We start from the raw sequence: 17015 nt of genomic DNA, 5'->3' as shown, positions 1-17015 counted from the left end.
AATCTTTTTTTTTAACCTTGTTTTAATCAAAACTTTAAACCTAAATATTTTCTCTCACAGGCATAAAAAATATGTGTTTATATATGACTTTAGAATGAGAAAATATTACGAATCCATTCTGAGCAAAATTGAAAAAGTTTTATAAAATTATAATAAAAAATATAAGTTTATTTTAAGAATCATAATTTTTGGCTTTAAAGGGTTGACTTGAACAAAACCTAAACAAATGTACATACACTGTAACAGATATTTTTAAACACAAGAAACAATAATGCATTATTAACTGCATTGTTTTGAAGTTTATAAACAGATTGAAGCATATTTGTTCATAATTTTTCATTCTTTACATGTTATGTAAGTATCACTATTTTTATTGTAGTATCTATTGTATATATTGTATGAACATTATCCTTTTTTTTTGTCAATTCTATTGATTAAGTTTTGAGTTGAAGCTTCTTGATTTGTCATTTTTTGAGATTTTTGATTGGCTAGTTTAATAGTTACAATTAAGTGTTTTGCCTGTAAAAATATAATATTTTAAGCCATTTTTATTTTTTAAGTTTTTACTTTTTTTCAATTTTGCTCAGAATGGATTCGTAATATTTTTCTGATTCTAAAGGTATATATGAACCCATTTTTTTATGTCTGTGTGAGAAAATATTTAAGTTTAAAGTTTTTATTAAACCGAGGTTAAAAAAATAGATTATTTCAATAATTACTCAACAGAACTTAAAAAGTAAGGTGTCAAATTAAAGATCTTACTATTTTTGTTCATACTGGCAATTTTCTTCTTCTTTTATTTTGTTGCGTTTTAGTACCTTAAAACTGACTTAATTATTTTTTTTTAAAACTTAAATTACTTCAAAAATAAGAGGTCTACAAAAAAAAACCGATTGCATATCTGAATTCTATGGAAAATTTTACATCTACTACGTACTAAAAGCACCGGCTAGATATACTAAATAAAAAGCAAAAAAGTTAAGATGCCTTCTTTAAAAAATATTTCTAAGAGGAGAACGCTTCTAAGGGATGAAGGGATTTCATTGGTACCCAGAACACCGATATCTTAAGAGTCGGTTAAAAAAAATTTAAGTATTTCTATTGAATTTTGATTTTCTATCAGAAAAAGGTTAATCATCATTGTATATCAATTTACCGTCAATTGTCGTATCCATAAAGATTCCTGATAAAATTTAAGTAGGTATATTTATCGTGGTTTGAATTTTTCCGTCGCCTTTGTGAGTGACATTAACAGAATGAGACATGATACTCAAGTCACACAAAATCACACACAAACACATACACACACACACAAACACACAAACATAAACACTCACACATACACAAGACATCTATAGGCCAGTTTGTGATATGTAAAAAAAATAGAGTTACTAGATATAGAGATACTAGTTAAATCCAGTTCTTTATATAGAGAGTTATAGTTCTTAGTTATTGAATCCAAAGAAAATAGCCTAAAACCTGCTCAGTATCTAGTTAAATTATTATAAAGTCAATGTTCTGCTAATTGATCAGGGAAGATTTTAAATCAAATTTCTATAGACGAAAGGCCAGTACAAGTTTTAGAGTAGATTTACAATTGGGAATCACTACCAATAACCCCGATGTCTATTTACAAGAGCGAAGTTAAAAGATAAATTCTTGCATTAAATTATAGTTCTCTATTAAGATAGCTTTATTGATTTGCTTATGAAATGTGCCTAGATAGATAGATAGAAAGAAAGAATAAGAGAGAGAGAGAGAGAGAGAGAGAGAGAGAGAGAGAGAGAGAGAGAGAGAGATGGATATATTCACATAGAGAGGACATAATATAGGGTAAGGGGTCAAATTTTGGTATGCGATACTTCTTATACCTCCCCCCTATAACTTGGGGAGGGGGGAATGAACAAAAAATTCCCCTTACCAACCCCCCCCCCCCACCTGTGGAACTAGTATTTTTGCAATTCTATCTAATTTGAAATAACTTAAATTAGAAAATAATTAACAAAATTAAATTTTTCGAGCACAGTAATAGTGTCTGACTGATTATGAAGTAACAAAAAAAATTAGCCAATGAGAGGCCACTATAAATTTTACCATTGGTCAATAACGGCCTCTCATTGGCTAATTTTTTTTTGTTACGTCATAATCAGTCAGACACTATTACTGTGTCCAATTTTTCAATTTTTAAACATTAATTTTCAAAGATATGGCATCTTTTGAGATAAATGACACTTTTTATATTAGTATTTGGTTGTGTGTGTATGTGTGTACTGTGTATGTCCCAAAATATCATAATAAACGGCTGGAGCTACCCTTATATCTTTCAGGAAATGGTACCAGGAATGTTTTAGGCTAGATCTGAGCTACCACCCACCCAAAAATATCTTAAAATGTCGGGGCGAACCTTAAAATCACCAGTAAAGGCGAATCCCCATAAGGCTAGAGGAAATGCCAGTATAGTTGATTTAACAAGGATGACAACATTCATAAAAGCAAAGCTCTGAAACGGTATGACAAAGGAACATTAGCTCTAGTAGAGTGTCAGAACAGAATATACAAATTATAAATATATAAGTTTTGACAAAATTATACGTAAATTTGTTGCTAAACTTCTTAAATACAGAATACTGTTTAATGACATACTGACATTTTTAGGAATTGGTTATAAAGTAGAGATGCTTCGCTTATAATATTGTACCTTATTATAATAGGAGTCATTACTCCAAAAATCAGATCAATCAGATGATTATATAACATAAAAATTGTTATTATAAAAGTTAAAAAAACAAAATGTTTATTAAACTTGATTATAGAGTTGCTTCGCTTATAATATTGTACTTTGTTGTCCCAAGAATCAGTATACCAAAAATCAGACCAATTGGATAATAAGTATACATACAAATTTGTTGACATTTTGGTAATGATTATAGAGTTGCTACGCTTTCTAAATCGTACCTAACTACTAAAGGAATCACCATGCAAAATTTGAAATCGATAGGACAATTCTAACATGTCTAAATTAACGAAAAAAGCTATCCGTGACGGACGGACGGACCGACCCTAATTATAGAAAAGCTTCGCTTTTAAAAATGATTATTAGGACGATAATAACAATTAGCATATCTACAAGTATAGAAAGTAAGTACGTCGATTTTAAAATAGATCCTTAAATTAAAATGAATTTTCTTAGATCTTACACCAGATTATCATGTTCTCTGATAAATTGAAACTTGTAGCTGGCAAGAGTTCGTTCATATGGCTGTTTAATTTGTGAGACTCGATTTTATAGATTTTATCATTCTTGTTTCAGGAAATTTATTAAGTTTTTAGTTAAATCAAAGAACCCTTTTAATGAAAAAAAAGCTTCGCTTTTAAAAATAGCCTAAATTCTCGGGCCAATTTCACCAATGATTCAAGGGGGGTAAGTTTGTTTATCGTTTTTTATTATCGTTTATTTTCATATAAGGCATTTTTTACATGGGAGATTTCTTTCTTGAGGGAGGAGGCCCTCATTAAACATTTATTATAGTGAAAAAATTCTTTATATATATAGGTGTAATTTTCTTACCTAAAATTTTATCTTCTTATTGCTGTCCTGCTTATGGAAATATTTGTCCTTATTTGTTTCGTCCTGGCTGCAACATTCTCCATATGCCATATCCCTGCAAAATAATATGTGGCGTAATCCAGAAGGGGATAAGACAATGATAATAAAATTAATCAACAATTCGTTCTTTCTCTATTTAATACTAGCGGCTACGCCCCTAGAGGCCTCTAGTGGCACTTTAAATGTTTTTGTTTGTTAAAGTTTCTACGATATTTTTTTTACGTACGATACCTCTTTATTTGACGTTGAAGTCTCCCATAATTTTTTTAAAATTTCAATTTTTCTTGGGCGGGTGGTAGTACCCTCCCCCAAAATAGTTAAAAACCTTCCCAGGACATATGAGAATCTACCCTGTTAAGGAGAACCCGATCGGTTTAGCGGTTAGCGAGATCCTTCGGTACACACAGACAGACACACAGACACACAGACATCCTGTTACTTTAGTATAAGGATACCTACCACCAAAGTTGATAATTTTGTTTTGTGTATTGTCCTATCCTTGTAACCCTGAGCAAATGTGGCACAATCTATCTTCGTATTGGTCTCATTCACTGACAGCATAGGTCACTCCAACATACTCCCCCCAGTGGGGGGTCCATTTGGGGGGTGAGGGTGCGGAGGAGGGTTCCTTCCATCTATAGGTCATTCCAACAGCGGGGGAGGATGGTTAAATACTGTACCTCCTTATGACTTCCCCATCTCCCATCTAGGCTCTATTCCTATAGCATCTCTTAGTATTATCTTCTTATAGCTTATTGGAGGTCATGTAACCCCCCCCCCCCCCTCTTTTATGTATTTCTAAACCCTGTAGGACTACCCTAACCCTTACATAACCTAACTTAAAAGGTGCCGAACAGCTAGATTTGTTTACCCTTTCCTAATATATTGATTTTTTTTAATATCATTCTTCTAGCCACTGAACAGAATCTTAACTCCTCATAGGCTATAATTCCACGTAAACTAACCCATCTTTAATCAAGCCTAACCAAATACCTTTTATCATACAACTCCCTTCCTCTCCTCTTCAAATTTTTTTAAATAACTTTTTCTAGCCCACGGATGGAATTCTAAAACCACAGGGCCTTTAAACTTTAACTTTTTCCTTACAATTTATATAAAGAGGGGGGGGGGGGGCGGGGGGTTAAATGTGTGATCCACTCTAGAATAGTGCATATCTATCTCTCTTTCTCTGATATCACTTAGATAGACACATATTTAACCTAAAGGGACAGCAAGGCACTTAAAATTATCAAACATATGTATAAATTTGATAAAATTAAGTTTTTAAGGGTAAGGAAAACTATATTCATAATTTATTTGACTGACATAATAGCGACATCCTATAGTAGAAGAAAATATGCCCCATATAATGTAGAAATTTAGTATCAAAGTAACTATGTAATGCTATGAAAAGGCACATTTTAGCCTTCCATGCCATTTAAGAGATCTGTTGCAAAAATAAAACAAAAAAAACTTCTTAAAGTCTCAACTTTAAATTGAATTAAATAAGATGTTTGAGTTAATTAAAAATATTTGTAGGCCTATGAGTTATGCCTTTGGGCCCACACGTGCCCCCCCCCCTCTGGACACCCCTCCCCCATAAAATTGTGTCAACTTGTAACATGATTAGGCCCCCCTGCAAACAAAACCATTCCAAGATTTTATTCCAAACTCCCCCTCCTCCCTCTTTCTCTCTCCTTAAATTCTGATGGAACAATTCTTTAAATATTTTTCTTCGCCCTACACTGTGTAAAATTTATGGAGAGTTAGGACAAAGAATTTAAAGCTTCAACAAAATATTATCTATATTTCTTCCTATTATATAAAGAAGTAGGGTTTGTATTTGTTCATCCGTTAAGATCTTGAGAACCACTAAATAAATTCTCCATTTCTGGAAAATTACACTTTAGTATTAGGATGATTTCAGGCAAATTCATTTTATGATGGTTTTAGACTATGAATTTCCCTACTGCCATTCTAATACAGAGCCACTAGAAGCTTGGGGCACATCTACTAGTATAATAATGAGAAACTCATTTACCAAAAACAAATATGTTTGGTTTAATAAAATTTGCGAATATTTTCCATGGTGGTTCCATATAGTTGTATGGCATACCTTGTCTCCATATGTGTGGCTAGCTACAGGGAGGGAGGCAGGGGTTATTGGGCTCTTTATTACAATAGTCCCCAAAGTTTTATAATAAAGTTTTATTATGCGTTGGCTCAACAACTGATTGATTTTTGATAGGTCGGTTCATCAAGTTGAGTGTCCAAACGTTTCAACCACTAATTACAAACTAGAGATGGGTTAATTTTTGTATCATCATTGGGAATGTACATTCATTTAGCGACCATTTAGAGCAAGTTCAATTGTTTGTCAGTCTATCTAGCCACTGAACCGATTAGTATCTCCGTATTAGGAATACTTTACATAAGTTCTAGGATAGTTTTCGGCTATTATTTTTATTTTAAGTCCAAGAATGATTGGAAAGTTTCGCTAATTTTGACGGAACCGTCGTTGATTAATTTCGAAGTTTTTCTTGAGATGGATAATCCCTTTTAGCTTGGTGTTGGTTATCTAAACCAATTTCACATTCTCTATATCAAGTTGCCCTTTCACATCCATACATTCAAGCTAAATAGTTCTTTTTCAAATCAACTAGTGGCTTTGCCCCTAGCCTCTTGGAGACCGAGATTTTTAGTTGTTGGAAGGTTCGCCTCCACATTTTTTAATATTATTTTTCAAGGGGGTAAAGCTAAAACAAGCCTAAAACATTCCTTTGACTACTTACTGAAAGATATAATATTCGGTCCAGCCTTTTATGAGATCCTTTGGGACATACACAAAACACACATACACACAACCTAATACTAATATAAAAAGTGTCATTTACTTCATGAGTTATAAATTTCAATAGGTACCATATCTTTGAAAATAATTGTTTTAAAATTAAATTCTTTTTGATTAATTTTTTAATTTTAGATATTTTGGTAATAATATATGGAATTGCAAAAAATACTAGTTCGACGGCATGGGGAGGGGGACATTGTTTATCCCCCCCTCCACAAGATGTATGGGGGTAGATATGGGAAGTATTGCATACCAAAATTTGACCCCTTACCCTGTATTATGTCCTCTCTATGTGAATATATCCATCTTTCTCCCTCTCCTTCTCTCTTCCTCTCTCTCCTTATCTTTCTCTCTCTCTCTCTCTCTCTCTCTCTTTCTTACAATCTATCTATCTAAGCACACTTCATAAGCATATAGCAATAAAACAATAAAGCTATCTTAATTGAGAACTAAATTTTATTAACAAATTCATTTTTTTGCTCTTACAAATTGACGTCTGAGTATTGTTTGTGATTCCTAATTGAACATCTACTCTTAAATTAGTTTTGTCCGACCGACCTATCAATAATACAAAGTAGTACGATGTCTGTCTGTCTGTCTGTCCGTCCGTCCGTCTGAAGCTTAAGATCTCGGTAACCACTGAACCGATCGGATTCTACTCTTGAGGGTATATACCTATTGGTCCTGTGGTGGTTTTAAGCTATTTTCTTGGGGGGTGAGACATCCCTAACCCCCCCCCAAAAAAAACAAAAAAATTCCCCCCTTATTTTTTATTTTGCTCTGCAGGCTGCCCTTTATTATTTTTTATTCCAGCATTTATTTTGAATGAAAGAATAGCAACATTCTCTCACTAAAAACAATAAATATTAATTTTTTTTATCACCTCTTGGGGCAAAGCCCCTAGAGGCTAGGGGCAAAGCCGCTAGTGAATTTTAATTCACTTAGCCCCTGTTTTAATCAAGAAATCTTCCCCTTACTAATGAGAATATTCTAAATGATTAACTAAACCTGCATGTTTTCATATTCAGCCTATTAGATTCAACTCTGTGAATAGTAACAGGATGCCTGTCTGTCTAGAGACCTCTAGAGACGTAGCCGAAAGACAATTATTATTTAGTGTTTGTGTTTGTTTGAATGTAGCCATTCTTGCTAAATTAATAAACGACTTGACCAATTTAGATCATTTTTACCTCAAACTTAACAGATTTAAGTCTATTTTTTAGTTAATTTGAACTCACTAAAACTAGTAAAACTAATATCTAGTAACTTTATTCTTTTACATATCACAAACTGGCCTATAGATATCTTATATATGTTTGTGTGTGTAAGTTTGTTTGTGTGTTTATTTGTGTGTGTGTGTGATTTTGTGTGACTTGAGTATCATGTCTCATTCTGTTAATGTCACTCACAAAGGTGACGGCAAAGTTCAAACCACGATAAATATATCTACTTAAATTTTATTAGGAATCTTCATGCATGGATATGACAATTGACGGGTAATTGATATACAATGATGATTAACCCTTCTCTGATAGAAAATTAAAATTCAATAAAAATACCCAAATACCTAAGATATCGGTGTTCTTGGTGCCAATGTAATATAACTCTTATGTCCTGTTCATCCCCTCTAACATTTAAAGCTTTAATGTAATTTATATAAATTAAAGACATTCAAGCTTTTTTTTGGAGAGGGGGGGGGGGCCGGTTGGGGAGGGTGGATTTGTATAGGGGTAAGTTTACATGGTCCCCTTGAACTTCCTTGATGATTATCTTTTGAAAGTTTGACACATTTTCAACTAGCAATAAAAGAATGGTTGTACATGTGCGTTTGACCTTTTTATCCAGTCCATCACTCAAATGTCGCCTGCATTTTTGCCAGCGCACACTTTTTAAAATCGCAGATTTTTTTAAAAAGTGAAGCTTTTCTATAATTAGGGTCGGTCCGTCCGTAACGGATAGCTTTTTTCGTTAATTTATGCATGTTAGAATTGTCCTATCGATTTCAAATTTTGTATGGTAATTCCTTTAGTAGTTAGGTACGATTTAGAAAGCGTAGCAACTCTATAATCATCACTAAAATGTCCGTGTGTCCATTTTAAACATGTTGATTTTTTTACTTCTTTAAGAACAAATTTTTATGTGATCTAATCATCTGATTGATCGGATTTTTGGTTTATTGATTCCTAAGACAACAAAGTATAATGTAATAAGCAAAGCAACTCTATAATCAAGTCCTAAAAATGTAAGTATGTCCATAAACAATAACCAAAATCAAGCAGTTTTTCAACAAATTTACTTACAATTTTGCTTTGACTTTTATACATTTATATTATGATTATTCAGTTCTGACACTATACATGTGTTAATGTCCGTTTGTCCTACCATTTCAGTGCTTCGCTTTTATGGATAATGTCATCCTTGTTATTTTTACATTTGTTGTGTATCCATACGTAGGTCCTTACGACGAAACTTTTAGCTCTGGTAAAATTAGGCTGTTAGAGGACTTTTATAGGACTAATGCTTAGATTAATGATATGGGCAAAGCAAATCGTTACGTACGGACGGACAGCTTTAATTATAGAAATCCTTTGTTTTTAATAATTGTTTAAAATATGATTTAATCTGGTAATTAGAAAAAATTAAGTTAATAAACATTTTGAATGACTATTGTTTATTTGCTCACTAAATATCATGGAGATAAAAAAGGGACTTGGTCAATATTTTAATAATAGCAAGGAAGATCACGTCCAATAGTTGCGAAGCTGATTAAAATCATAGTCAAAATATATGGTAAACTATGTAAGGTTTACTGTATATTTGCCTAAATTTACGACAAGATCTATCCATTACCTCATACGGGCGGGGATGTTGTCCATGGCACTTAAACTTCATGGTCCAACAACCTAGGATAACCAAGGGCCTAGGTATTAGGTTAAGAAACACCCATCAGACAACCAACTCGTTGATTGCAAGACTTTTGTCTGAAAAGTCCTAATTGTACATGGTAAGGAGTTGCGCCTGTTTTGGGCCAAGGCATTCCCCATATTCTAACTTTTCATGTCGCGCACCTGACATATTAGCAGTAGGAACCATTTTTAACGTCTTTAGTTATGACGCGTTGTTAAGCCAAAATTCGAACCTATCACCTTCCTGACGTCAGTCAGATGCGCTACTTGTTGAGCCACGGTCGCGGGTAGAAAAGCTATCCATTACTGAGAGACGTATGGACACTTTCTAAAAAAAAAAAAAAGATTTGCTTTAAAAATTCCTCCTTTGAAAAAGATAAAAAATAGAATGTTTTCTAATACACAATATAATGTAAATCACGTTGCCTTTCTTTGTTAAAAAATATAACTTAAATTTCTATTAAAAGATAAAACATAAATGTATATTTATTCTCTAATACGTTGTATTTGGTACTTTTATTAAATTTTGATTGGTTGGTTAAAACTAGCATTGTACAAACTTTATAACAAATAAAATATTAATAAAATAAACAAAATATTTTAAAACCGAAGTTTTTATATAATTAGGGTCGGTCCGTACGTCCGTAACGTGACGTCTAGCTCTTTTCCTTAATTTAGGCATGTTAGAATTGTCCTCTCGATTTCAAACTTTGCATGGTGTTTCCTGTAGTACGATCTACAAAGCGTAACAACTCTTTAATCGTTACCAGAATGTCCGTACACTCATTTTAAACATGTTGATTTTTAAATTTTTTTTAAAAGACAAATTTTTATGCATAATAATTATCCGATTGATCTGATTTTTGGAATACTGATTCGTAGGACAACAATTCTAATATTATAAGCGAATCATCTCTGATTATTCAGTTCTGACAACCTATAAGTGATAATGTTCGTTTGTCCGTCAGTTTTAAAGCTCCACTTTTATGGATGTTGTCATATTTGTTATCTATCTTATTATTATTACACACAATTAGCAGCGTTCACAGGTAATGTACCAGAGGTAAAAAATTCGAGTTTTTCTTGTTTAAAACGGATTTAGATATCCACACTGCCCCCCCCCCCCTCAACTCTCCAACCACACTTGCAGGCATACATTTGAAAAAATAAAAATGACAATTAATAAATTAGTTTTATTTATTATGACACGTGAAATAAGAGATAATAAAAATTATAAATTCAAGTATTTGTTTAAATTGAAATCAGTAAAAAAAGAAATCTTTCCCAACAATGAAACCCCTCATTTTCAGGTAATATTTCTCAATTAAAATTTTTTCTAAAGTTGAAAATAACACTTTGCATAATAAAAAGTTTTTATGGGATAGGTACAATGTAAAAATCATTCCAATAAATGAATTTCTTTAACCCATAAAAGTCAGGCTTTTCCCGCACCTTAATCAGCTATTACCTCTGATCAGGTCAGACCTGTAGAGCTATAATTTTGTGGGCATGTCTCCAGTTTGTTATTTCCAATTAAAAGTCAGCCAAAGTCATATTTCGATACTTCACCCTTGTATTTAACAACCTTTGTTTTAGGTTATTTTTATTTAAAATTTTAAAATAGCTGCAAATTTCTTATTTCTAAGCAAGAAATACAATTTTTTCCGTAAATCTTAAAATTTAATTTACAGCAGCTGCAGCTCTACTTGGAAGCTGCCAGCCGCCACAGTCCTCAAGCAAAATAGGGGCGAATTTTCATGAAATTTTAATAGGTCATGTTGATACGCTAGAAAAGCTTAAGTCTAAAATCAAAAGTCTTTAAGTCAAGAATTGCAGTCACAGGAGTCATGGATATTCTAGTCTTTAGGTTCATATAAACCATTGTTTCATTAAAAAAATATAATTGCACAAGGATAACCCTGCCTGGTTTGCTTGCATCCTGTGCCAGCCAGGATGGGATTATTAAAAAATTCCAGATCTGAGCTATTTTCAGTTTTTCAGATTAAACAGTTAGTTCCAATTCATATTAGTCCATTATGTAAATTTAAAAAAAGATTATGAATGTTTCAGTTTTTATAGAAAGAAATAGAAATATAAAATCTTATGATAAGATTAAAATTTTCATAACATGTTTTTTTCATTTTTAAAATATTATAGCTGTATGCTTCTGATTTTGGCTTCCCAGGCCACTGGAAGAAGACTTATAGAAATCAACACAAAGTAAGATTAAACCAATATTTTATCTGCATAAGAACTATCTTACCAAGTTTATTGATGAGAAGTTTAGGTTAAAAAATTGCCATGCACATATTTCTAACTTTACTCTATCTATATAATTTACCTCTAATTAATGGTTTCCCTATCCTTTTTAAAATAAATTATGACAAGGCTGGGGTGGAGGGGTAGTTCTTTTTAGTTGGTTTACTACTTTAGGCTTGATTAAGTTAGGTTTAACCCTTCAGATTTTAGGCACCACAGACATTCACATAGGTCTCACAGTATTATCCTAGTGGCTAGGCATAGGATAAAATCTGATATTCAAACCTTATTTTCAATTTATGTAAAAATTAGAAGTGGGCGGGGGGGGGGGGTCAGCACTTCAGGTACAAAAGGGAAAGCACATTTTAATTTGTTTAGGTCTTCCAACACTGAAGTGTCAGGCATGGACCCAGGAGGAGCAATAACTATTTATGTTCAATCAGTGACAGGTTAAAAAAATTCGGATCCTGATGCAGTTTAAGTTGAAATGGTCTTAATAACAATTATCTTCAAAAAGCTATTAACTTTAAAGGCTGCCTAGGTGTTTTACTGTTTTACGTGTAAATAAATATTAAATCAAAAGAAGGCATACAAATAATCTGGAATAGTCATTACTCAATTATACACAGTTATCTTAAGAAAATTCTTATTTTATGCCTTTATTCTTAAGTAAAGCTTTCCTTGTGCATCATTGGGTCTTGGCTATTCCAGAATTTTTAAAGGCTTTGTTGCTTAACATGCGCGGTGTGTGGGCATGACATGTTTGTTGAGCTGTTTTAAGGCTAGCAGCCTTAGAAGATTATGGATTTTAGGAAATAATTGCATCAGGATCATTTTACCATGAACTGCACTGGATCCCAAAATTCTAATAGTTTATTTTTCTGTGAAAATTAGTTAAGACTATCAAAACTTTCAGTTAATTAAAAAACTTCAATGTTTTAGAATCAAAACATTAGACTCTTAACATGTATTTCTTTAAAATTATTAAAAATACAAGTTATGACCATTACAACTTTTGACAGTAATAGTTTGAAATAAATTTTAATAGACACAGCAATTCTAAGGAAAAGACAATGGATGATAAACTGACAACGGATACATTCAATTACTTTGAGGCAATGTATTATATTTTAGGAGAGAGTTGTTTTACTGGAATATTAGATGACCTAGTTCTAGATGACTTCCAAGTTGGAGAATTTGATAGATTTTTAGGTAAAAACCAGGGACAAGGGAAGTTCTTTCTGATCAACAATTCTATTAAAATCAAGCAACTAATTCACGAAACCTTTAAAAGTTTTGAATGTTTGGGATGATTCAACTATTATAAAAAAGGGTTTATAGTAAAGTAGATAAGAGTTTAAATTCGCTAAATCTCATCACTAAACCTCACTATTAGATAAGAAATTAGCAGACCGTTTTTCAAAACAAACAAAAGAATTCTTACCAAACAATTCAAAAGTAGGGAGATTAAAAAAATATTTTTAATTACTTCGTAAAATTTAAATCTTTAATTTTTTTTCTTTTCCATAATATTTGTAACTGATTAAAGACAAAAAACAAAATATTTTAATAAATTTTTACTTTGATGCATTTTCAAACACTTTTATTAACCCCTTAAAGCAAGTTAAGACAAAAGTTTCATATTGATTCAATGATTAAAATACATCTTACTTTAAAGCTCAAAAATAAAATTCATTGTTCATTACTTATTAAAACAAGGATGACAACATTCATAAGCGAAGCGCTGAAATTGAAGGACAAACAAACATTAACTCTAATAGAGTGTCAGAACTGAATAAACTGAATATTAATGCATATGTCTACAAAATTGTGAGTAAATTTGTTGCAAAACTGATTAAATACATGTTACTGTTTAAGGACATAATGACGTTTTTAGGACTTTATTATAGAGATGCTTCGCTTATAACACTTTACCTTGTTGTAATAGGAATCAGTATTAAAAAAATCTGATGACTAGGATAATTTTAACATACAAAAATTTGTTGTAAAAAAAGTAAAAAATAAGCCTGTTTTAAATGAACGAATGAACTTTCTGGTAACGATTATAGAGTTGCTGCGCTTTCTAAGTGGTACCTAACAGCTATAGGAATTAGCATGTAAAGTTTGAATTGATAGGACAATTCTAACCTTTTTAAATTAACGGAAACAGCTAACTGTAATGGAAAGACGTACGGACTTACGGACCAACCATAATTATAGAAAAGCTTCGCTTTTAAAAAATAAATAAACATAAAATACTAAATTCTATTTGACGAACACCTTTATAACAAATAAGCATAAAAAATATATATATTAGTGCCTTACCACAAAGTTGCCTATTAAGCACTGATCACCCTCCTTATTAAGATCATATCTTTTGGTTTCCTTAATGCTATACCAAAAGGACCCCCGCCCCTTTGATCGTTTACAATTTGTTTTAAGTTAATGGTGGGGAAAGGGGGGATTCTGTGCTCTACAAGACACTTTGGGGAAAATTACCCATTTTTAAATTCTGTAATAAGTTTGTAAATTGTTAATATTCGAGAAGATTAGTTGTTTTTATGTTCAATATTGCAGGACATGATAAATCATTTTATGATTTCAGGAAAGCTCCTTATTTACATTTCCTATTTCGACACTTCCCTCCAACTTGTTTCACAATTAGAGGCAAGATGTTGTCAAGAAATACCAAATTAAACCACAACATATATTATAAAATTTAGGATTTGGAAAAGAATAGTTATGTAGTTCAGAATTTTATTGATAGGTGTCGTAAAAACTTTTTTTATGTAAAATTTTTTGATGAGATAAATATCTAAACAATCTTAAATATTTTTGAAAATATTACAGCTATCCACTCTTTGGGATTTTCAATAAATTTTATTCACTATTAAACATATAATTTACGAGTAGTCTATGATTTAGATAAAATATATAAAATATGTAAAAAGCATTATTCAACTCGTTCATCTCAAAACTGAACATGGAACTAATCTCTGACTATCATTTTTGCATGGCTTGTAGTAAAGTGAGCAAAAACTAATAAAATAATGCTTGAGATTCTTATCAAATTCTGCCAAAAGTTGCATAATCTCATCATCTAGTTTTAACTGGAAATCTATGAAATCAGCTCTAAAGCATTGTTTGCCAGAATAGCCTTCCCTTGTCCCTGGGTAAAAACACTTAGCTCATCATTTAGTCAAACAGGTTTTTACTGTGTTTGATTGAAAATGAACAGCTACTCTAAGACAAATATGACATATTTCATATATTCTGCTCGTAATTTTCTCCCATTTATTTCAACTATCCCTTTTTTTCTAAATATAGCAGCTACTCTTTAGTTTACCATTTTATCCATCTTTGTACATAGTTTATAAAATGGTTGATTTGGTAACTATTTATTTGTGTTTTAAATAAGAGATCATGAATGACAAGTATTGTATTATTCTTTTGAATACTATTAATAAATTAGGCTTTATTTTTAAAAATGTAGTGGGCATTTTATGAAAAAGGCGTTTTTTGAGATGGGCCTTTTTTGAGATAGGCGTTTTCTGAGATGGGCGTTTTTTGAGATAGGCGTTTTTTGAGAAGACCCGTAAAAGGGTATATTTTGCTTTAAATTATCACTGTTTTCCACTGTTACTCACAGAAGGGCTACTAAAGGTAATCTATAGTTTCAGATTTCCGTCTGTATTTCTACCTGTATTTTTTTCTCAACTGCTCTATAAAATCTTTTTGTTATAATGATATTCTCTACTCTATGATCATTAATTTTCTATAGGGTAAATATGATTTACTCTAATACTTTTTAAGATTGACATCTGAAACGTACAGATTTTGGTGACTTATGAGCATATACACTAGTTTTTTGTCTTCTTTCAGGATCCCAATTAAGAGAATGTGATGGACATGTTTTTACAAATGCAATTGACAACATCTAGTAAGTATTTTTGATGAAATCTATATTTCATTCATGTATTGCATTCATTCAATTTTGATAAAAAATCCTCTAAGAAAAATAAAAGACTGGATTTATTCTAATAATTTTTCATTTTAATATCCGCAAAAAGCTGTCTTTCAAACAAAACTAAATAAGTATTACGGTTTATTAAATATTCATTTCAAATGTTTTGTATGACATGATATGTGAGAATTTTTACTATTTAGTGTACAACATCATGGTGAAGATGGCTGGAATTTCGACTTTGTCAGGCTGGTATTTGATGACAATACCTACATAACCTGTGATGTAGAAGATGGTACACTTCTTGATAATGAAATGGGTATGTTTGTTGAATGTAAATAATCTTTGTTTTTATCTGTATGTAGCCTAAGATTTCACTAATGCTAGAACCATAAGATTCCTCTTTACAGTGAAGCTCCTTATAGGTCGAGGGAAGGTTTAAAACTACATTTTGGCTTTATTGTACAACCATTTCAAGAGAGATCACCTCCTAATAGCAATTGTGCCCCTAACTTTTAGGGGCTCCGAATTTAACGGGTGAGGGAAAGGCAGATAATGAAATAGCCTAAAACCAACCTGGAACCTATGTAAAGCTTCCCTTAAATAGAAAACTTAATTGGTTCAGTAATTATAGAAATATTAAGCTACAAATAACAAAAAACTTTACTACTTTTTGATTAACAAGATATGTTTTAATTGACTTCATTCCATGTACAAAATGTTTATTTTTATTTTTCTGAATCTGATAAATTCAAAGTTGACCTTTACCTTTATTTACCTTTATTACTAAAAACCATTTCAATAAAATGTTCTTTTTTTACAGTGTTATATCATATTATAAAACTTTTAAAAATCGAAACTTTTCTTTATTTAGACACTCGTATTTATGTCCTTGGTCAATCATTCATTGAAGTTTATTTAAGATTTTAAACTTTGCATCATAATTCCTGTGACAGTTAGGTACAATTTAGAAGATATAGCAACTCTATCGTCAATCGTAATGTCCACTTCAAGAATGATGATTTCTAACTTTTGACCGCATTTAAAAAAAATAATATTGTCTGAAATTGTTGGGGTGTTAGTGGCTAACTTAACATTGTTAACAACCATCAATTGAGAGTTTAATAATGTAGTTTTTAATGTCTTAAAAATCAATTGATGACCAATAGACTAGCCATGCTGAAAAACCATGTATAGCATCGTATTACAGACAATTTTCTACAAAATTAAAATAAATCATGAAATCAATACCATTTTTGTTAGCCCTTGCCTTCGGCCCCTGGCCTCAGGGATAAAAAAATGGATTTAGTCTTATAATGATTATTCGTTTTAATATTCGCTGAAATCTGTTTATAATACGATGCGATTAATAACTTTAGATGTTTAAAATTCAAATTGCGCGGCTTGTGTTAATGGTAGAAAAAAAGG

The 17015-nt window shown here is 31.5% G+C and overlaps 2 protein-coding genes across 11 annotated transcripts in view; both read left to right on the top strand.

Moving 5' to 3' along the window:
- GCS2alpha (glucosidase 2 subunit alpha) overlaps positions 1-17015 on the top strand; it is a 220187-nt gene that overhangs the window by 4329 nt on the left and 198843 nt on the right. The gene's annotated exons all lie outside the window — the stretch shown is intronic.
- Positions 11526-16405, top strand: LOC145333104 (uncharacterized). The gene is made up of 5 exons (XM_080178262.1): positions 11526-11584; positions 12002-12072; positions 12758-12835; positions 15506-15563; positions 15791-16405. Exons 1-5 carry the CDS (start codon positions 11526-11528, stop codon positions 15927-15929), a joined length of 405 nt encoding a protein of 134 aa, XP_080034388.1. The 3' UTR covers positions 15930-16405.

The sequence above is a fragment of the Acartia tonsa genome, chromosome 12 (assembly GCF_053477335.1).
Source record: "Acartia tonsa isolate MP-2025a chromosome 12, ASM5347733v1, whole genome shotgun sequence".
NCBI lineage: Eukaryota > Metazoa > Arthropoda > Copepoda > Calanoida > Acartiidae > Acartia > Acartia tonsa.
Note: the sequence above shows the minus strand (reverse complement) of the source record. Positions and strands in the feature narration are given on the sequence as shown.

Coding starts and splice junctions, on each gene's coding strand:
- LOC145333104 (XM_080178262.1), top strand. CDS start 11,526: ATGCTTCTGATTTTGGCTTCCCAGGCCACTGGAAGAAGACTTATAGAA. Junction 11,585..12,001: donor CTTATAGAAATCAACACAAA/GTAAGATTAAAC, acceptor TAATTTGTTTAG/GTCTTCCAACACTGAAGTGT. Junction 12,073..12,757: donor TTATGTTCAATCAGTGACAG/GTTAAAAAAATT, acceptor ATTATATTTTAG/GAGAGAGTTGTTTTACTGGA.